We start from the raw sequence: 23,638 nt of genomic DNA, 5'->3' as shown, positions 1-23,638 counted from the left end.
CCAGGAAGTCGCATAATATCCCTGTGCTCCTTTGAACTCCTACAATAGTTACTATGATTCCTTTGGTGTTTCATTTTATATCATCATAGGAAATAGTTCACACTGTTTTAGCATTAATTTAAACAGTTTTTAATTTGTTCAGGTCTTGCCTCTCTAAAGAGACTATAAACTCCTTGAGAACAAGAACCATGCATTATGCTTTTTTCCTCCCTCTGAACATATCATTGCAAAGAAGATGCTCAAGGAATATTTGTTAAATGAATCAACAGTTGATTATCACAGGTGGCAAATTTCACAGGTTTCAGTGTATAATCGAACATATTAACCACAAGAAAGAAGTATTTCCACCTCTTTGAATTGTAGCAGTAAAAGCTGCTAGTTATGGTTTTTCTCTGAAAAAGGTGAGCTTATAGTCTAATTCAGGTACTTACTCAGCCTGTTTTAGAGCAGATTAATTCCATTTATAGCCAAGGTGGAATGTTTATGGATCAGAGAGTAACTATTTAATTTTCATGGCTTTAATAAGATTATATGATTGTATGTCAATGATACTTCAACAAAAAAGACATTATATTGAATGAACAATGAAGAAACTGCAAAGATAGAATTTTAAGGAAAATTCTCTAAGATGTTTCATAATATATGTAAAACTCAGTGCATCTAGGGACCTACAAGACAAGCCTTGATTAAATATTACACATTAAAATATTCACAAGAAATACTCAAAATTACACTGTGTCCAAGACATACCAACGAGTTCATATCATGGCACACATTGAGAATGGTAATGCTTATATGACACATTGAAATAAGCAGAGAAGGGTTCTTGGGCCAGAGGAATTGGCACTAGGACTCTGGTAACTTTATCCTGAGTACTCTGGCCACTTCAGGTCCTGCCTGACCACTCTGAAGGATAAGATAGCACAAATTTCAGCACCCCTGTAACCCAGGACAACATACCTACGTCAGTTGAAAATCTCTGCTGCTTTTGCTGCATGAAGTGCTTTAGTCGGTACTGTTCAATACAGAACAAAGAAGACCTATGATAAGAACATGTAAACCCAGATGCAGCATGCATTTTATTGCAACCCCATGTGCAATAGCCTCTGAACCTTGTTTAATTTAAAGATTGTATAGCCTCCTACTAAGGCCTACTCCTAGCAGAGGCTGAGTTCAAAGACAAATTAGTCTTTTGCCTTATTCTCATTCATTTATTTATTAGTATACTCTTGAGGATTGATTGGGTACCAACTATGTGATAGACTCTATGATTGGTATGGATAAAGATGATACTATTTAGTTCTGGCACATAATGCAATGAGAAGTGGAACACACCTTGAATCCCCTGAGCCATTCTGGGGATTCTTGAATCACTCAAACCAACCAATAGCTGGGTGGTCTGTTCTGAATAGGTGTACTGTCATACAGAGCCCTCACCTTAGCCATTCAGTAGCTAAACCCAGGACCCAAGGCAAAAGTTATTCCTTACTATGGACAAATGGCAGACACCTCTGGCCTCATAAGACTGGTCCTATTCTGACTTGTTGAACATCAAGTGGGGTGGAGCGAGAATGGTGGCTTCTGGACACCAAGTCTCACAGACTCAGGAAACTGAGGTGAACGTTGCGTCTCAATTGCATGAGATTCCATCCTGTCTCAACAACAATAGACAAAGGTCTTGACAGGTGAGCAGAACCTCTGAAGAACACAAGTGGAGCATATAGCAAGCACCAGCTATCTGGCCATTGCTTTTGTTTTTTTTCTATGAGACCTTGATATTGCAAGAGAAGAAATGGTAGAATAATTTACTCCATTTGACTAATAGGAAGTATGCACTATACTTTGGAGATTTACTGATTATTTTATGGTTTGTATTTTTAACATGAACAAAAGTCATTCTTAACTTTTGGGTCAGTATAATAAAGTTGACTTAGTAAATCACATGTTTTGTAAAAGAGACTTTGTAAAAAAATTATAGAAATTTCTCCAGAAATGACTTTTAGAAATGGATTTCCTAGAATACCTACAAGTGACATACATCCATATTTGTTCAATCCATCAGTCAATACGGAAATCTGAAAAAAGATTAGTGGAATTTAGTGAAAAATAGAAATTTATTATATTAAAATATGTGGTATGCAGCCAATTTATGCTGTGAAGTAAATTTGTAGCACTAAGTGCTTCCATTAGGGATGAAAAAATTTTCCAAATTAATAATTTAAGTTCCAACATCAAGAAATTAGAAAAGAACAAGCAAAATGAATCCAAAGTGTACACACGGAAGGAAATAATACAAGTAGGGTGAACATTGTTAAGTAAGGAATTTTAAACATCAGATAAAAACAACAAAACTGAAAATTGTTTCTTTGAAAATATCCAAAAAATATGGACAAACTTCTAGCAAGATTGACAAAGATAAAAAGAGAGAAGATGCAAATCACCAATATTATAAATGAAAAGGGGATATCCTACAGCCATTACAATCATAGTGATGGAATACAACCAATTTTATGCTCATAAATTCAACAATTTAAAACAAATGGATCCATCCCTCAAAAACTACAAAATATGAAAACTGAACCAAAGTGAAAAAGATAGCTGGAATAATGATGTACCTGCAATGGGAATTTGATTTGGAATTTAAGAAGTGACAAATAGCAGATGGCCAAAAATTTATTCCTGCATGAAAGCAAATCATCTGTCCAAATCAATTTTTTCATAGCTCTGGAAAATAACCAAAGTTTTGCAACTTAAAGGAGTATTATAAGAACAGTGAGATTTAAAAAAAAAAGAAGGCTTTGTAACATTAATTACCTTACCCTATTTCCAACTCTTCCTTCCATCCTGACTCAGATGTAGTCTTAAAACAAATAGCCTATCAGATTTGGTCATCTGTAAACATTACCAGCCTAGCAGACCACTGGATGGGACATAACAGGTTGGGATGTCCTCAAAGGTATAATCCTTAGATAATTGTTATTTTTTGATGAGTGAGGCAATTCCCTAAAATTCTGTACCCTTGGGGCTTATCTTTATCTGACCTGACTCAGAGCACATTCTGTGGGGAGAACCCATTCTATAGAACATTCACTAAGAACAACCAACATAAATTATTTTATATCACATATATCTAAGATAGTAATACCAGAGTTGCCACAATATACTATTTAAAACATTCAGTTATTTAAAAAATTATGACAAATGAAATGAAACAGGAAATTATAACCTATACACAAGTAAAAGATAAATCAATGAATAGAAATTTCCCTGAGGTGGTCCACATATGGAATTTACTAAACAAAGTCTTTAAATCAGCTACTTTAATTATAAAAAGTAACCAAAGAGAATTTGTGGAGTTGAAAAATAAAACAATTAAAATTTAAAAATTACTACAATATTTCAACAGATTTGAGTTGGCAAAAGAAAGAATCTACACACCTGAAGACAGATCAAGATTTTATAGTCTGAGAAACAGAAAAATGAACAGTGCTTCAGAGATACATGAGACACTATCAAATGTATAATGAAAGTCTCAGAAGAAGAGAGAAAGGAACTAAAACAATATTTGAAAAAGTAATAGTAGAGTATAGAGATTGTAGTCAATTGTTCTGTGACATCTTTCTATGTTGACAGATAGTAACTACACTAGTTGGGGTGGGCATTTAATAATACAGACAACTGTCAAATCATTATGTTGTACACTTGAAACAAATATAATATTGTATATCAACTATACTTCAATAAGAAATATGTTTCAAATAAAAGTAATGGCCAAAAACTTCTCAAATTACTTTAAAAAAATATACACATCCAAGAAGCTCAGAAAACTCCAAGTAGGATCAACAAAAGGAGAGCCTCACCTGGACATACCACAGCCAAACTTTTGAAAGATAAAGCATCAGAAACTATAGAAAATAAAAGTCTATAAGATGGACATTCAAAGTGTTGAAAGAAAAATATTATCAAACAATTGTTCTATATTTAGGAAAACTGTCCTTAACAAATGAAAGAGAAATTAAGACTTTCTCAGATAAGTAAAACCTAATACAGATTGTTACTAATTTGGCCTAAGCCCTAATTAAAATGGTTTGCGCTGGACAATTCTAGCAAATATGTATGTAAAAAAGAATTGAATTATCCACCATATCTTCCAAAAAATAGAAGATGAATACTCCCAACTCATTTTATAAGGCTAGTGTTACCCTAATACCATAATCAAAGACAACATACAAAAAGAAAACTACAGACCAGCATCTCTCATTAACTTAGATTTAAAATCCTCAAAAAATATTACAAATCAAACACATCAATACATAAAATTAATTATAAATTTAACTAAGTGATATTTATTCCAGGTATCCAAGACTTGTTTAACATCTGAAAATCAGTTAATGTGATCCTTCATGCAAACATCCTAGAGAAGAAGAATCATATGGTCATATCAACTGACACAGAAAAAACATTTCACACAATCCAACCCTTATTTATGATTTAAAAAACCCAAAAAAAGTAGGCATTAAAGGAAACTTCAACTTGATAACATCTATAAAACCCTTATAGATAACATCATACCATTGGTAAAAATCTCAAAGGTGATGAATAAGGCAAAGATATATGCTTTCATCACTCTTTTTTTCAATTTAGATAAAATTGGCCTATAACATGTATAAGATGTAAAAGTGCTGATTTGATAAATTTGTGTATTGTAATATTATTACCATCTTAGTGTTAGCTGACACTCTCATCACGTTACATAATTACCATGTTTTATGGTGATAACACTTAAGATCCAGTCTTTTAGCTACTTTGAATTATATAATATAGTAATACATAATATAGTATTAACTATAATCACAATTCTATGCATTAGATCTCTGTAAATTTATCCATCTTTTAACTGTAGTTTGTATCTTTTGACCAAAATCTTGCTGATCCTCTCACCCCCCAGACTCTGGTAACCAGAAATCTACTGTTTCTATGAGTTTGGCTTTTTTAGATTCCACATATAAGTGATATCATAAAGCATTTGTCTTTGTCTGATTTATCTCAGCATAATGCCCTAAAGGTCCATCCATGTTGTTGCAAATGGCAGGATTTCCTTTTTTTCATGGCTGAATAACATTCTATTGTACACTACATCTTCTTTATTCATTAATCCATTTATGAACACATAGGTTGTTTCCTTATCTTAGATATTGGGAATAACACTGCAATAAACAGGGGGTAAAGATATCTTTTCCATATCCTGCAGATAGATACCCAGAAATGGGATTACTGGATTGTGCAGTAGTTCTATTTTTAACTTTTCAACATACTACTGGAAGTTCTAGCCAGTATAATGAGTCAAGAAAAGGAAATAAAAGGCATAAAGATATTAAAAGAAGAAGCAAAATTGTATTTTCAAATGTCATGGTTGTCTACCTAGAAAATCCCAAGGAATCTAAATTTGTAGAATCATTAAATGAGTTAAGCAAGTTTGTAAGATATAATAACAACACACATAAAACAATTGCATTTCTATGCACTATCAATGAACATACCGAAACTAAAATAAAAAAACATAACACCATTTACAATTGCTCCAAAGAAAATGAAATATTTAGATTAAATGCTAACAAGACATGTACAAGATGTATGTTGATAGTTATAAAATGCTGATGAAATAACGAAAAATAATATAATTATATGGATAAGCAAACTATGTTTGTGGATTGAAACACTCAACATATTGAATATGTCAATGTTTCCCAAATCGTTCTATAGGTTTAATGTAATTCCTATCAAAATCTCAGCAAAGTTTTTCATAGACATAGTCAAACTAATTCTAAAATTTATATGCAAAAGTGGAAAGGAACTAATATAGGTAAAATAATTTTGAAGAAGGAGAATAAAGTGGGAGGAATTACTCTGTTATTATGAATTACTACATAATTATCATAATCAAGATAGTGTGGTTTAGCAGAGAGCTAGAAACATAGGTCAATGGAGTAGAATAAAGAACCTACAAATAGACCTACACAAATGTGCCCAACTAATTTGTTTTTAATTGAAGTATCATTGATATATAATCTTATGTTGGTTTCAAATATATAACACAGTGGTTCAACAATTACCATATTATTTAATACTCACTTCCTCTAGTGCGGTTACTATCAACATAGAAAGATGTTACAGAATCATTGACTATATTCTCCATGCTGTACTAACATCCCCATGACCAACTTATATTGTGATGTGCCCAGCTAATTTTTAAAAAGGTGCCAAACCAATTCAATGTTCAATGGATCTATGGAAGAAGGAATTCATCATATTGTGCTGGAACAATTGAATATCCATAGGTCAAAAATATTGAAAAATAAAAAAGAACTCCAACCTAAACCTCATACCCTACATGAAATTTAGCACAAAATGGATCACAGACTGAAATGTAACACATAAAACCTTGAAACTTTTAAAAAAAGAAACTCTGGAGAAATTTTTTGAGATCTAGGGCTCAGCAAACCTTTCTCAGACTAGACAGCAAAAGCATAATCATTAAAAGGAAAAAAGTTTATATATTTATATATTTATATATATACTCCTAAATATAAATATATTCTCATAAAATATAATACTGTTATAAATATAAATATATACTGCTAAAATGCAACAGTTTAAAAACAATCAATACCTTAAAAATGAGGAAAGGACACGAGCAGACATTTTATGGAAGACATACAAATGGCAAAATAAACATATGGGAAGATGTTCAATATCATTAACCATCAGGAAATGCAAACTGAAATCACAAGGAGTTACCACTGTAAGATTATCAGAATAACAACAACAAAAACAAAGATAACAACACCACATCCAGAGGATAAACTAGATCACTAATAACAATGCATCTAGGAATGTAATATATAGCCACTCTCCAAAACAGTTTGGCAGTTTCTTAAAGAAAACAAAATATGCAACCACCATACAACCCACCAATTACATTATTGGGCATTCAACCAGAAAAATGAAAACTTACCTTCATACAAAAGCTGCACATAAGTGATCATAAGAGCTTTATCTATAATAGCTGAAAACTGGATACCACTCATATTTCATCCACGGGTCAATAATTAAAAGTGTGGTACGTCCATACCATGGAATGTAATTCAATGAAAATGTACCTTCTTGCTAATATTTTAATAGTATACATTTGATAAATTATATTAGAAACCTTATGTTTATTGTGCTTTATTGATTTATGACTAATTTTTTAACTGAGCATTAAAAAATGCAGTATTTCTACTGTAACTCTCCCAACATTCTTATTCAGAAGCCTATTGCCATTTTTGTCTTTAAAAAGGAATTGGCCCTTGAAAGGCAGGAATTACATTTCTATCCTATTAATTTATTTTAGTATATTATTGGTTATCAAAGTACTCATTGCTTTGAAATCTTGAATTGGTAAATGTTCATGATATATTAAAAAGCGTTATACTGTACGGCCTCAACCACATTAAAAAATGTGTGCTCAGTTATGTCTAGACATACACAATGAGTAGAACACAAGCTATATATAGCTCATGGTTATAGATCTTTTTGTATTGTTTGCTTCTCGTTTTTTTAAAATTTTTGATAAGATACATATAACTTTTTTGGAAAATAAATAATTATTATTTTAAAAATACGATTTCTCCCTTCCCAGGCTAGTAGGAAGACATGCATATGAACAATTAAACTAAAATATCACATAATATGTGTATGAATCTTCACACCTTGTTAGTATCAGCTGGGACCATGAACCCTGCTACCCACTAGAAGACCTTGTATCTTGACTAGCCAAGGATTCAGGGCAACTTCCCTGATGCAGCACACCCAAGGTACTGCTCAATTTGGCTATAATAATTGGATGTAAATATTGGATTAGTTCAATCTGACCACTATGTGTGGTGCAAAAGCCCATGGAACCTTTCTGAAATGTGATGACCATCCCCACCTCTGGCTCATGATTGCAATAGCTGCAGAAAAGAATCATGGTGATAGGTTATAAGGTGATAGTATTTTAGCCAAATATAGTTCTTTATCCTGCCTGGCATGATTGTTTGAAAAGGATCCAACCTAGATTTTACAAACCATAACTTTTAATGTAGCAGTTGAACACTAAATATTTGTCCTGTCATGAATTCCCTTAAAGAAAGCCAAATACAATATCTGTATAAATGCAGTAGTGTGTAACTTCACTACATCAGCTTGGCTCCGATAAGAAATTATATTTCTTTCAAGGGGTAATCCATTAACTGGTGTTTTTAAGAATCAATTTTTCCTAAAATTAACAAAATGCATTAAAGTAAAAAACAGTATGATAGACATTTGAGTAGGTAAGAGATCACAAAATCTTTACATCACAAAGGAAATATGAAAACTTAATTTCAGACAAAATAAAATGAAGGTAAAATACTAAAACATCAACATTTTCCAAAAATTACTACAGAAATGGAAAATAGACTGAAGTATATATTTAATAAAAAATCTTTAATTTAAAGTCATTAATTTTTATCAAATATTAACACATTATTTTACTTGTCTTAGTACATTTTGAGTTATTTTTACCATTTTCTATAGGAAAACATTAAATTTTATTTTCATTATCATGTGTATGTGATCTTAAATCCAAAACCAAAATTCTGTCATCTTAAACAATAACAAATATATAATTTGATAAAAGAGTTTAATGATGCAACTTATTGTACTATCATTTCAAGGTTTTCTATTTAATTTTAAATTTTGTAACTCTTTTAGTACTTTAAAAAACAAATCCATTATGCATGTATACATTTCAAATAATTAAAAATATCCTATAACTATTCTCTGTACATCTGCTCACTATAATGTATGTTTGCATATTAATGTGAAGTACAAATTTGTAAACATGACCATTTGAAACTTTGAAAGGAAATGATACTAGTCTTTTTCCTCTCAATAGTTTATTGAAACAGCATATCAAAAGTTGGCAAGCACTACACATGTAAATAGTTTTAATACTGCTTATGTTTCAAATGTTCTATATGTCTGTTCTATTTTATGTTGCCATTTAAGGCATGTTTATTTGTTCAGTTTTAATACAAATTATTTAATTGCAGACCAAACTTAAGGAGATTAAAAATGTATAAGAAGGCACTTATATCAAAGCAACTGCCACTAATGCCTAAGCTATTCATTTGGTTTGTTTTAAACAGCTCCAATAAGCATGTTAAATTCCAGTGAAACCAGCTGGTAAACTGTTGGTTTATACCAGGATATTATTGTTGTTTTGGCTAATTGAAGATTTTTCAGCCCAAAGTCATCATATTTCTAAACTGTAGTAAAACATTATATTTCCACCTTTCGATTCAATTCACAAAATACAGTACATGTAATTAGACATTTCTACTTATATTTAAATCTGCCTTTCCATGTTAAGTATACAGTTGTCCCTTGAACATAAGGTTAGGGGCACTGATCACCCCATGCAGTAAAAAATCCATGTGTGTAACTTTTGACTCCCCCCAAAACTTAACCACCACTAGCCTACTGTTGACCAGAACCCTTACTGATGACATAAACATTTGATTAACCCCTGTTGTTTACGTTACATGTATTGTATGCTGTATTCTTACAATAAAGTAAGCTAGAGAAAAGGTTTTTTCAAATTGTCTCAAATTTTCAAAAATTTTCCAATATATTTATTGAAAAACTTCACATATAAGTAGACCCATATAGTTCCAAACTTTATTATTCAAGAATCAACTGTATAGAATAGTGTAAGTATACAATGTTCCTTGTAGCAACTCTTTTTGAGAAAAGGAGAAAGAACAATATAGTAAAAATTATTTTAAAACAAAACTACACTAAAACCATACTGAATATGAAAATTAAGGTATGACATCTGAAATCTATCAAATTTCACTTTCTGAAAAGGAAGATCTAGTGAGGAGATAACAACTGTATATTACCTTTGTGTATACATGGACACATAGCACTATTGTCTCCAAGCATCTAAATTTGTCATCCGCTTGTTTATTGACTTTTGTAAAAATATATTTTATTTTATTTTATTTTATTTTTTTAATTGATAAAAACGTATTTTTATTTGACAAGTATACAGAAACAATCACTGAATACAGTTCTCAACCATAGTATTCAAAACCAGACACCACGAAATCATTGGATGCTATGATTTCTGAAGCCACTAGAACTTTAGTACAACAAAATAATGACCTAATTGTGTTTATGCAGAACATATATTTTAGTTATATTCTGGTTTAGCATTACACCAAAAACACTTAAAAGATACATGTTACCTGCTTTATGTGCACCATGATTTTCCCCAAGGTGATTAATATAAATTATTAGGAGATGAAAGGGAAGTCTTCCGTAATGTTCAGTAGTGATACCTATCTTTATCTGTGATTGATACTCTGTCAAGTTGTCAGCAAATAGAACTCTGATCAAAGACTGATTCACTGACTCATCACTTGCTAAATCTAATTATTCATTTCTTTTCATGCCAAAGACACATTTCAATGTCACTAAAGGAGAATGAAGTCATGTCCATTCCAAGGCCATAATTAGAATCCATGAACCCATGCCTACTAACAGTGAGATAGCATGAATATTTACCTTCTTAGCCTGAGTAAGATACAATTTGTTTTCGTAGCACAGCTAATAGAAGTAATGATATTAATGTTTGAATACATAAAATATTATGTAATCTAAAGTTATATGTTCAGCTTTACAATGTGATGTTCAGAAGGCTTGCCCCTCCATTCAGTGAAAACAAATATTTTTGATGTTCTAAGTTATGTTACCCAAAGTTATATTTTGGTCTTTAAGATGTAACAAATAGAGGATTTATCCACTTAGACATGTGTTTTACAACCAGACCTAAACTTGAAATCAAGTCCTTGATTTCAATGACTATTCCGCAAAATAAAACTTTCTTAACAAGGGAATCTGACTGCAGGACTGAGCTTGACTAGGGGTCAAGATAAAGCAAGAGTCACTTATTTCCTGATACAATGTACAAATTTTGCAAAGTTGATGAAAAGTTTATTTTCTCTAGATTTATTTGGGGTAAGTCACATAACTAGGTCAGGTTAAGAATCAGATTTTATAAGCCCACTTAGCTGAATTAAGATGTTTTCTTTTAAAAGGGGAGAAAGGGTAGATGTATATGTATGGTCAAACCAAATGGAAATATCAGTTTTAATTATTAGACTTGGGGGCCTATTAATTACTTTTCGCCCATTTATATTTGCTAACTATTTCACATCTTGTCTAACTAGAGTGGATCTTGATTTATGTAGGTTTTTAAAGCAAGCTTAATATTTAGTGGATGCAGTTGAAATTAAAAGAATTCCATAGAATTTTTAAAAATTCCATTACCATAGCCTCAATTTACTTAAGTTACTTGAGTTTTGCACCATCCTATTGAAGAGTTATAATTTATCCAATATAAAATAGTAAAGATACTAAGTATTAATTGTGCATGAATTGGAGATGTTAGCAGCTTCCTGTAGATGAATAAACCGCTCAGATAGTAGGAAACTGCTTACTGGAATTCTTGAGATCTCTTCCAAGTCTAATTTTTATGAAGATGTTCCTTTAATTACTTCTTTAATTAAAAATATGGAATGGCAATTTATGAACTTTATAGAAATATAGTTTAAAATAGATGTATAGATTCTAGCATTTAAACTTTTGTCCTTTGATATTAATCACCTTTACCAATACAGTTCTGTATTATCAATTTTATATGGATAAGTTAGAGAAAAATAATCTGAAATATAGAGGGGCTTACATGCACGTGAGCAGATACAAAATTAATGACTTCTCTTAAATAATTATTAAAAAGTAATGCAGAGATTTTCTGGATGTTTCAGTTTATATACTTTCTGCCATTAATTACCAAGTATTTACCATGTAAACCATCAGAATAAGTTTCATTATAATCTGATATGGGAATTTCTGCTATAAAAATCATAATTTAGTTTAGCAGCAAAAGTTAGCATACAGCTAACTTTCTTGTTTTGGAGCAGACAGAAATAAAATGTACTTGTTGCTTTAATCCCTGATTTGATAAAACTGGGTAGTATAGGCTTTCTGCCTCAAAGACTTTTTATATAACAGGTATCTAATTAGTTTTAGCCACAAATAATGTTTCATCTTGACTAGAACAGTCAGTTTGAATATAACCATGTGCTGTTCCTCCAGAACATGGCATGTAACCCCTAAAGTGAAGGGACATATAATTTTTATGCCTATATAGTAGGGCACATTTATAAGGCACATTTAAGAATAAATAACCATTTTGAACAAGCTAAATAATAAAATGTTCTTTCTAATATGTGTTGGAAAAGTTAGTAAAAACAGTTTAGCAGTTTGACTAGGTTGTCAAAAGTCAAGTCATGCCATTGTGACATGAAGGGCCTTGGCTTAATAAATTGTAGAACTAGTAGCATAAAAATAAAAATCTGATTCATCTTAAAGATATATAGGTTATACTTAACTTTTCAGAAGATTTGGGACCAGGTGAAAGAAAACTTTTCAACTAAAATAAAGTTTCATTTATGCTACTTTGGTCTAATTTATCATGATTGATGTGCAGGAGTGGAATTAAATTGTACTTATGTAATATTTTCATATTTATGGGCTCAAATATACTCCCTAAATTCAAATTATAATTTCTGTCTTTTATAAGAACTACAATAATTTGTTTTTGAAAACTGTGTATAAATGTCATGTGTGTTAAAGGAATATATCAATAAGAATCACCTAGGAATGATCCAAAAAAATAAAAGAAGATGGAAGATCAAATTTATTTAGAATATTTGCTTTTCATTTAATCTTTGTCTTCCTTAAGGGTTAAATTGTCTTTAGACTGCAAAGATTCATATTTGAAAGTTTGTGTCTTTATTTATACCTTAAAATTAAGATTGGTAACTCCAACAGAGTATGAAAGTAGAAGACAAAGGAACAATGAAATTTTCTTCTACACTTACAAAAATAGATAATCACAATGAAGCCAATATTCATAGATAAAACTGAAATTGTTTCATTGTTTTCACAAGAATTAAATCCATCTTCTTTTGGCCATTGTCAATATGTAAGGGGCAGTTGTCATGGTAAAGGACTTGACTATAGAGAGTTTTGTCACCTGAAGCAATTTTTAGTGGTAGTCTATCATCTCATCAAATAATATTTATTGAGTATCTTATTTTGAGGCCCAAGGCCACTGTAATGAGAGACTGTTATAGTTCAAATTTGACCTATAACAACCTGTGAATATTTGATAAGGCACTTTAAATGCATACCAGAAAAAACCCTCTGATAATGAGGCTTTTTAAGCCCAATAGCTCTTGACCTTTCTTTGGCTACAAATAAAGAAAATATGTGCTTACATTTAATTGTTTTAGAAATGTGATTATTCCATTAAAGGCAATGATTAATTGTTGGAAACTAATGAGTATGGTTGCATTTGCCTTCTCTTAAAGAAACTTGACTGTTGTCATTCACTTTGAGATGGTTGGCAGCATTTAACAGTCTAGATGGAATGGAGAAATTGTACCTATAAAAGCCATAGGAAGGATGGAAAGAGCAACCAATTGCTTCCCGGGCAATGGGGTTTGGCACTAAAATATTTCCAGGTGCCTGTAATCCATACATTTGATTGGCAGAATCAGGTGCTTGTAGACACTGCCTATTAAAGTTTTCAGATGAAACATCTTTTGAATTGGTGGCCCCCAGAGAAGATAACATGGGAACTTCAAGCATGAGTGAGGCTAAAGACTGAAAACTGTTGCTCCTTTCTAGCCTTTCAGAAGGAGGCAAAACAAGAGGCTGCTGTCGCCAAAAATTTCTTGGGCAAATCTTGTAGCAAAGGGGCAGGTTGATATTTTGCAGGTACATCTCCGGACAGGGCATTCCAAGGGAGCTTGGAGGTAAGTGAAACGTAGGCGGGGAGCAAGGTGGAGGAAGCAAGGAATTCAAAGGAGAGGGAGCCCCTTCACTAGAGGTCACTGGAGATGAGCCACTGCTTCCACCTGTGAATTACAATTCAGTCAATGAACAATGAACTTGATGTTTCTATTGAATCAGTAATCATGTCCATAATTATTCGTGTTTCATTTTTAAATTAGCTTTCCTTGCAAGTTCATTATTCTTTTAATGTATTCAGGAAAGAACATGCTCATTCCCCTCACCAAAGCTGAATATGGTATTTCCTACTAGCACTATTTAGCACAACTAATATGTACTGTGTATTGAGCATTCACTGTGCTAATGAAATGTACTAGGTACTTTAACAATATTTATCCAATGAATTATAAAAGAAACTCTATTAAACATGACCCCAAGCCAATTATATCTTATAAAAAAAACAAGGTTTTTAAAATATTTTTAAACTTAAAAAAATATTAAATATGTACTTTATTAAATTGAAAAAAACTGAGATTCTATAGAAAGCTTCAGCCTGATAAAAAATCAATTCACAAGAAAATAATATTTATAAATTAAAATGACATATTTAAATGCATTACATATTATATGAAAATCATGAATGGGAAGACTTCCATAGTGCTCTATATCAAGAGTTAAACAGTTTCACAGTTTAAAAATACAAAGATGAAATGAAAGTGTTCTTATCAGTGTTGTCAGGTGATCTTTTGTAGTTGCATAGGATCTAATTAAATTAGGGATAATTGCAAGGTCCAGGAAAATATTGACTCTACACTTAATTTTTGTAAGTGTTTGAATTCTAAAAGCTGATTATTGTCTGAACTGATCAAGATTTGTGTATGTGTGTGTGTTTGGTGCTGCTGTTGTTTTTCTTAACTATTTCATGTATATAGATATAGCCTAATCTTTTATCAACAGGATGGCAAATATATTTTATAATTAAACATTTAAGTTATTTTAAAATTTGGTATCCCTTTTCTTTGCATTTTAAGAGCATTCTGGACATCTTAAATAATTAAGGAAATCTTAAATAATCTTAAATAATTTAAAAACTTAAATAATTAATGATCATACTTAGCTTTTTTCTTTATTAGTGTACTTTTTGTTGACTTGGATATTTTAAAAGCATGCTGCAAAGGTGCTATTGAAGCAGTACTATCAAATAAATGTTCATATTTTTCTATGCAACTGTCTAAACCAAGTTAATACAGTCAATTCAGTGAATTATTTCACCAAATGATTAGACTTGATCTCTTCGTATTTAAATTGGCTGTTATGGTATCATGTAAAACTCAACCATAATCTTGATGATTTTCTTCATAATTGTAACCTTGAATTAATGATCAAAGACAACTTTAATGGAGTAAAGATAAAAGGGGTAAAATAATTTCATGTTGCTTGCTAATACTCTTCTATTTATTTTTAAACATCGAAGTACATAAAGGTATACATTCTTCCACCAGAAAACCTGCACTAATTATTATTATTATTATTTAGCCATGTAATATACTACCTGAGAACAAATACCTTGCAAATATTTTAAATTCTTGTGGCAATTAAACTAATTGTAATGGCTTAATATTGTTTTCAACATTTATTTATCTACTTCCAATTAAAAAGGAAATTTAAACTAAATGATAGGAAAATTCAATGGAAGTCATTTTAACATGTACTGAAAATTTCATAAAATATAAAATATCTATGTTAGTATTTAATATATTCACAAATCAGGCCAAATGCACCAAAGGCAGATCCTAAAGAAACTGAGATGTGAGATGCTGAAGAATCCAGTACAGAAACCTTGGTACAAAGGTTCTGGCTGTTGTTATTTCATTAACATTTAAAAATAAAAGTTACTGAAACTTTTCTTACCTTGTGGGTCTGCACCAAAAGTTTTAAAATCCAGAGTGAGAGAAGGCCTCCATGCATAGGTATCTAAAAGCCCATCCAATACACCCCTGAAAAAGAGATAACAACTTTCAGCAAGTCCACAATGTAATTCCTGAAACTAATGATTTACGTAACATTTTGAGTTATTTTGTTACAGCTTTACGAAGGTGAATACCTTAAAAAGGTTTTTCTTTTATAGCTAGACTTCTGAATAAAATTCCCAGTAATTATTCCCTGAATAAAAACCCAGGAATCTAGAATAAATAGTATCTTAAAAGCGGGTTGGAGAAGGTGTGGAAGGAGGCAAGATTTTGAAGACAAAATATCTAGGTTCCTTTCCTACCTTCTAGTTACAAAATTACAAAAATAGGGTCTCTAAGTCTCTAATCCACAGTTTCCTTATCTTTATTACTTATGAAAGGGTTATATAAATATCAGATATGATTATAAAGTTGCTTACCTGTTTCTTCCAGAATCTCTAAATCCTTTAGCAAAAGGATTCCTGTCTATTTTCAGTTTGGTAATCTGTGGATTCAAAAGACAGAAAAATTAAGTCAGTACCCTCAATAATAACACTGTCACCATTGTTTTCAATGGTTATAACCACAAAACACTTTTCAACGTGTCACATGGCATATTAAATAAACATAAACATATTGTTAAGTCAGATTTGGACTGGTTATTTCCTTTCTTTCCTTTTACAATTTATTCTGCTCCCCTTTCTAACTCAAGATCCACACAATTCATAGTCAAACTTGTCTTGATAACAATGCAATATATGACCATGTTTTTCTTTAATCATGGAAAATTCAATCCATATAGTGCAGCTTGCCTCTATCCCAAAAGTTCCCTAGGGACCATCCCTGCCTGCTTGGGACCTAGGTGGTTTTACCTGCTGATTTTGGTAAGCTGTCACCGTGGTGAACTCAGTTTCTTTAAAGGAGAACGTTTTAACCCCTTCAATGGGCAGAGATTGACTCCGGGACAGGTCCACCCTGCTGTCCTGTTCCATCACGTGCACACGGGGCTTGTACTTGTGCATGGACTGAAGAATGATCTGTAGGGGAAATCATCAAATGCTACCTAGAAATTGTCTTCCCCTCCCAAACACTAGCCCCCTCTCATCAGCACCCCTAACATGCCCACACACAAAAGTGAGGCTAAAACAGATAAACTAAGCTACCCTCACAAGGACTTTTCTGTACCGTTTGGCCTATAGGACAGAGGCCCTCAAGGCTAAAGGATTTCTGGAGCAGGGCACCACAGCAACACCAGGCAGCAGTAATTTCACTTTCAGATGGGGACCTTTCCTGCACAACATGAGAGGCCATGTGGTGATTCCCTGGGCTTATGGCAATTAATGGGCAACTATCTGACACCCTCCACCTCTTAATCCTTGGAGCCTTTTCTCCTTTTGTGGATGATAAAGGCCAAGCCAGCCATGGCAGGACCAAGTGTGCGCCTGGGAAGAAGGCTCAAAATCAAGATCTGAAAGGGTCTGCTATGGGGGAGGGCTGTGGGGGATATTTCCACTACACCATGCCATAAGAAGGTGCACTTTAGGGGAAGGCAATCAGAGCCCACAGTGACTGCCTGGAGGCTGAGATGCCAGAGAGCTCCAGGAGGCATTCCTTTACTTCCCAGACCAGGCATTTTGGCTTTGACAAGTTTCATTTGATCTTCAAACTCCCTTTGCTCACCATCCCCAAACCCCAACACTTTCAGAGGACAAACAAAGGCCACAGGAGCTACTTTGGTCAAAGCTCCAGAACTTGGACAGTGCCTAAAAACCACAACTAATGCAACTGGGAGAAGCCACCTTGGCCTCTCCAGAAGATTCGCAGCTAACATACTGGCACCTTCCTTCCCTCCTCAGGCAAAGGACTGCATCCACTTACATGGCCTTTGTCGTCCATCTCGTTGTTTGTGAGTTTCACGCGATCAAAGCTGATAATTTGACGCATCCAGGTCTCTCCTGAGCACGGCGAGTCTGGGTGAACATAGAACCTGGAAGTGATGCACGAGTAGTCCGTATTCCCAGCTACCATCCACTGTGAGCTGTGGTACACGTACCTGAAAAGGCGAGGAGTATGGGTTTGGGTTCAGGCAGGGCAAAGCCGGGAGCGTGAGAGGACGCCTGCTGGAATGAGTTCCTAAGGGCCTAGGCTAAATTCACCCGCTAATCCCAGAAACAACTAGTAGAAGATCCAGCTTGATTTCCACAGAGCATTCAGGGAGAGAAAGCAAATGGTAAATAAGCCTATGTCATTAAAATGCAATGAAGTTCCAAGCAAGCATATCGTGGGATTTTTTCCACGTCTGGTTTTTATTTCCTCGCAGAAACTGCAACAGCAATTGATCTAACCTGTTTTACAGCGCAGAGACACCCGAAAAATCCTTGCGCTGCAGGCCAGAAGCGTCCGAGAAGCAGAAGGGTGGGGAAGGTGCCTATCCAGCCCACCTCCACCAGTGGTCGTCGAAGCGCTTTCACCAACAAGACTTGACATCAGAATACCACCACCAGGAACTCTAGCCCATACAGCCTGGGGATTGATTTTCACAGTTTCCTATCTCAACCGCTCAATTGTGTGCTGCATTGCCAAACTAGCTTAAACGCCATAGGCAAACAGCTTGTTCTGCTATTTACAGGCTGCCGCCCAGCAGGCTCTTAAATTGCCTCTTCTTGTCTCTCAAAACACAGCACTGGGACTGATGCGGGCAGATTCACAGAAAGGCTAGACACCGATTTCGGTCTAAAGTCTGCAGCTGGAGTTAAGGAAGGCTCGCGCAGAACCCCAATATCCCCAGACCAAAAGCACTGGCAAAAGCGATCCTGGGGTGCTAGCACAGAAGTGTCTCTTGGCTTTAGATCAGTTCAGTCAATTTTAGCCTGCTCTAAGTATTGAGCCTACATCAAAAGATAAAGTTACATGTAATCTTTGGGACTTGGCCACCACTTCAAGAGAGAAGCTAAGGAAGGAAGAAAACATGGACCTAGGTGATATAACTACTACACTAGCCTTGGACTGCAAATTAGGACACTGCTCCAGGACCCTGATGCCAAAGTAGCACAGCCCAGAGTCCAGTCTGTCCCCAGAAGCTCTGGCATTTCTCCTCAAATTCCTTCAGCTTCCCTCCTAGCTGCCTGAGCCTACACCTTCTGCAGTTTGCACAGCAAGGACAGACCAGTGGGTAGGCAAGAAGTTTGGGGCACAGTGAAGCACCAGTTGGCACTTGCATTCCAGGAGTGACAGGGGAGAAAGCCTGCTCTTAATTGAGAAAATTCAACTCCCAAAGCCAAAGGGAGAGCAATCCCACTACCTGTAATAGTTTTCAAAACAGCACTCTCCCATACCATTGTTCAGAAACCCCATTCCCAGCCTGAGACTGGAGTTCCATTGCTTGGGTCCCGTTACCTATAGCGTTTTGAATCTACTGGCACCACATCCATAGTCACATAGTACTGTTTCTCTGGCTCCAGCCCTTTCACCTTGACCCGAACAGAGGGGAACATTCGCCTGTGGAGAGAAAAGAGTGACTGACCTGTACACTTTTAGAAACATTTGGAGTGAGGCCTGGTTGGGAAAAAAATGAAATGTTAGGGAATTCACAGTGCTTTACCCATTCTCGGACAAGTTCAGGGAATAACATGTGCTACATGAAGACAGACTGTTGGTTGTACACTTGACTGAATAAGTGCAGGATTTCTGAGTGGAGCAAAGTATTCTTACCACAAGGCTTTGTCCACCCCGACTCCCCACCACCACAAAAATAAAAAAGCTATAGAAGAGAAAAAAGTAGGAGAAAAAAGCTGTTTCTGTCCCTGAGTTTTCAGCAGTACTTCCTGTGAGGCAGATTTGAGAAAGATTGAAATTAGCAAGATTCACACACACAAAAATTACCCAACAGCCTTGGAGAAGCTGCCCCACAGCAAAAGGTGGAAGCTGGAAAGGCCCACTTCAAACTGGACTGGACAAAGTACAGATGGTTTGGTCACAGGTCCAGAACTTGGGGTATTGTCCACTGATAATAGTGATGCTTTAAAAGAGAGGCCTAGCCATGGTTTAAAATGTAGGGTGGCATCTGGCATCTGCCTTGGCAAGTATAATTTTTGTCATATACCACACAGTCAAGAGCTGGGAGAATGAGTTCTTGGAACCATGGTGTTCAGAAAAGCTGAGCCACTAACATGGGGCCAGGCACTGTCCTATTTTGGTTGATGAAAAGCAGTGGCTTTCCAATACCTGTGGAGGGGTGGAGAAGTGGGGCGGGGAGGGGTACTAGAGCATAAAACTGGAGGTGCTGAATCTTATGCGAGCGGTACAGGAAACACGCCTACTGTGTGCACCCTTGAACAGCTTGGGCAGAGCCGAACCTGCCAGCCTTGGTAATGATCATTTCAGTTCCAATATCATGGAATCTCTTCCACAGCTCGTATCCTTGAAGCTCCACTTGTATAACATTTTTCTCTTCCAGACTTTCGCCGCTGTTACGGTTGCCGCTGACGCTACAGCCCGAGAAAGCAGTTGCTGAGGGCTCTGTCTTCGGTCGTTTTTCTGAAGGACACAGAAACGCCAAGAGGTTGAGAGAGCTTCGCAGTTCGCTCACGCCCTTCTCGCTTAAGCCTTTTCTTGGAAAAGACCTGCCTCATCTCTTCCTGGGAGCCTTGGTGGCCGATCTCCAAGTTTCCCACAACACCCACTGTGGCCTCCGGATGAAGAGAAAGGGGCCCATGTTTCACCTTGTGAAAGGCACAGCCCACTTTCAAATTCGCCATTTTCAATCTCTCGGAGATTTTTGGATCCCAAGGCTGAATCCCCTCGAAGTCTGGGTGCGCGCCCTGCTTCCTACCCCAAGCAGCAGCCACCCTCTGGCTCTCAGGGCTTGAGGAAATTTGGAGAGTTTCCCTTCACAAACATAGGGTGCCCTCCCATTCACCGCAAATGAACCACAACACTACAGGCTGAACTTGGAGCCTCTGAAACTTCCCCTACATCTAGATGGCGAAGATGTCCCCACAGCCCCGAACTCGGGCAAACGGCTGGGCCAGTACCTCCTCGGGTAGGGCTAGCCCCCATCCCTCAGCGTCGCTGGCTAGGCTGAGATTTGCTGGGAAAATATACTCAGGGCTTGGGGCTGCGGGTAGGGATACTTACCCCTCTGCTCGAACTTTTTTCCTTCAGCGCAGCTCCTTCTCTCCTCCTCCTCTCTGCCCTCTTTCTCTAGCAATTCAGGCTGCACCTCCTCTCTTGGATCTTGCAGTTTTCTTTTGCTGGGTCTCCCCACCAAGTCTTCCACCGAGAAGCTGTGCGCACGGGAGCTCAGAGCCATCCCTGGAAGGGGAGAAGGGAATGTGTACTGCAGTTTCAACCTGAGCTGGGTTAGGGAGGGAGTAGGAGGGAGGGTGCAAAGGACAGGCTAAGGAGGGAAAGCAGAAAAAACAATTTCTGGATCTGTATTCAAAGAAAACAAATTGTGTGTGTGTATTTCATATATATGTGTATATATATATATATACATATATATATATACACATATATATTCTTTGAATAGACAGAATGAAAAAAAAGGAAGATCAAACTGGAGCCAAAGTCCTCTGGAGTCTAGTCTCCCTTCCCTTTGCGGTTTCCTCCCTCCCAATAGACATGTGTGGACAATCAGTCTTCAAACCCCTGATTCAAATACCTGGCAGAGTGCAGAGATTGGCAAGCGCCAGACTTTTAGGGAGAACCCTACCGCCAATGGAGGCTAAGACCACTGGGGTTGGGAGGTACTGTTGCATCCGACTGAGTGAATACTCACTCACTCTGCTGATCACATTCTCTACTGTTTGTTTTGGAAATTGTTGGAAGCATTAAAAAAAAATACCATGAGTGACACTTCAGAGTCTGACAGGGAGTAGGGGTGGAGGGGGATTGGAGTTGGCTAGAAAGGGGCTCAGAATAGTCAGGAGGAGGAATACACAAAATTACTGCTCTACATTAAATTGTGGAAGTAAGACATGTGAAATATTTGCCCATAAAGGGTCACTTTCCAAACAAAAGTGCAAATATTATTTGAATTGATTCAGAAAAGTGTTTTGGAGTCTTTTGTTCTTCAGTGAGCACACTGGGAAAACAGGAGTGCAAGCTTTAAGGCACGTTCTTTCTATATTATGCATCTCAAACTGAGTGGGCAGTGTGCTAGTTCCTGCTCTTTATCCAAAAGGGGGGGGCAAGGGCATTGGCAGGCAAAAGGGTCCCAGATGCCCACTGTCAATGATCAAAGGAAACCTGGACCTTCAAGCCCCACTTATACTGGAGCCCAATATTCCTACACACAGCTTCTTCTTACACAAATGCCTTAATCAGCAAATGCAACCTAAGGACTCCAGGACCCCTGGCAGAGCACAACCAGAACTTTGTTCTCAAGGATGCAGCACCTTAAAATGAGGCGTTCAAATAATTGATTCTGGTGTCTCCTGGAATATCTTCCTGGGCTGGCTCCTACTTTTCCTTAAAATGGACAAAGGCTGTGTAAAGGAGAGACTTGCCTACCACTTACAAGGAGCATGTTTATGCACACAGACATGAGAAGTATGTGTGCGTGGGACTTTGCCATCCACTTTTTATAAGAAGTAAATCAAGTACCCCTAGACTTTTTTACAGACTGCATCCTAACTAAAGAATGACATTTTGCACCTTCTCAGAAAGGTTCTCCTGTTCTCTGATACATTTGTTCAGAGGAAATTTAAAGTCAATCTAACTGTAAAAAACTGGAAGGAACTTGAATAAATTGGTAGTATCTCAGTACTGGAGTTTAACAGTAAAATACTTTTGGTGTCCTGTAGTTTCAGTTTCTTAGGTACAAGTGTACAGTGATAATGTGGTGATGGGGGAGCCCTCTTGGAGACTTGTTGAGTCATTGGAAGGAGATCTTTAGGCGATCAGAGACTTTAAGCATCTGATGGTATGATAGTATGGCAAAAGGTTAATTACAGCCTGAATGCTGCTGAAGGGTTTGTTTAATAACCATTTACTCACTGCTGTCCATGAAGGTCTGGGAAAGCCACAGTAACTGCTCTAAAGGGGCAGAGTGAAGCTCACACAAGGACAGTATATAAGGCACTTGGTTTGGAAAAGAGACAGGTCTGGATGTGATCTTAGCCACAGTTCCATGGGCATTTGTTTCTTTGTGTGGCCATTAAAGGGGAGGGAGAGGACATTAATGCTTTTGTCCATCCCTTCTTATTTAGAAGATATATGTTTGTCCATTGTATGTTGTTAGTGAAAAGACACAGCTCAAAAACAGAAAAGTCAAGAGTTCATTTGTTAAATTTGGATGGTTAATCACAATGCAGCACTTGGATTTGTCTCCCAATATGGGTATTTCCTTGCTTTTGAACCCTGACTCATTTTATTGCTAAAAAGCAGAACATTACCTTGTGCAGCAAGGGAAGACTTTTCTTGGTAGTTTTTTTCTTGAACTAAGTTTCTGTAAAAATAAGGCAAAAGATGTTTGTTGCAATGTCTGCTCTAGTATTTTAGACCACTATCTGGTGTGATTTTTAAGTCAAGGAAATAATGTATCTTGAGATATAAATTCCTTTCTTAGGAGAAAATTCTTCCTCAGTATTTATTACTCACATGTAATTTAGTCAACCAGGACTTCTTATTTTGTAGTATAAATTTTTTTCGATTCCCATTTCAGTTATCTGTCTGATGACATCACTGGGAGAAATGGAGCTCAGCTCTCTCTCTTGTGTACAAAGGTGTAGTTCATTCTTGTTAGCTTTCAT

General features: G+C 35.7%; 1 protein-coding gene across 1 annotated transcript; it reads right to left on the bottom strand.

The window, feature by feature from the left end:
- Nucleotides 1-13,473: 13,473 nt before the first annotated feature.
- On the bottom strand, nucleotides 13,474-21,192 carry TBX22 (T-box transcription factor 22). Its single transcript, XM_036930003.2, has 8 exons — nucleotides 21,018-21,192; nucleotides 20,237-20,417; nucleotides 19,278-19,379; nucleotides 17,760-17,934; nucleotides 16,754-16,918; nucleotides 16,322-16,386; nucleotides 15,844-15,929; nucleotides 13,474-14,057 (listed from the first exon to the last, which is right to left on the bottom strand). The coding sequence occupies exons 1-8, from the start codon at nucleotides 21,190-21,192 to the stop codon at nucleotides 13,474-13,476; spliced, it is 1,533 nt and encodes a 510-aa protein (XP_036785898.2).
- Between the last annotated feature and the right edge of the window lie 2,446 nt (nucleotides 21,193-23,638).

Source organism: Manis pentadactyla, chromosome X (genome assembly GCF_030020395.1).
Source record: "Manis pentadactyla isolate mManPen7 chromosome X, mManPen7.hap1, whole genome shotgun sequence".
Taxonomy (NCBI): Eukaryota; Metazoa; Chordata; class Mammalia; order Pholidota; family Manidae; genus Manis; species Manis pentadactyla.
Note: the sequence above shows the minus strand (reverse complement) of the source record. Positions and strands in the feature narration are given on the sequence as shown.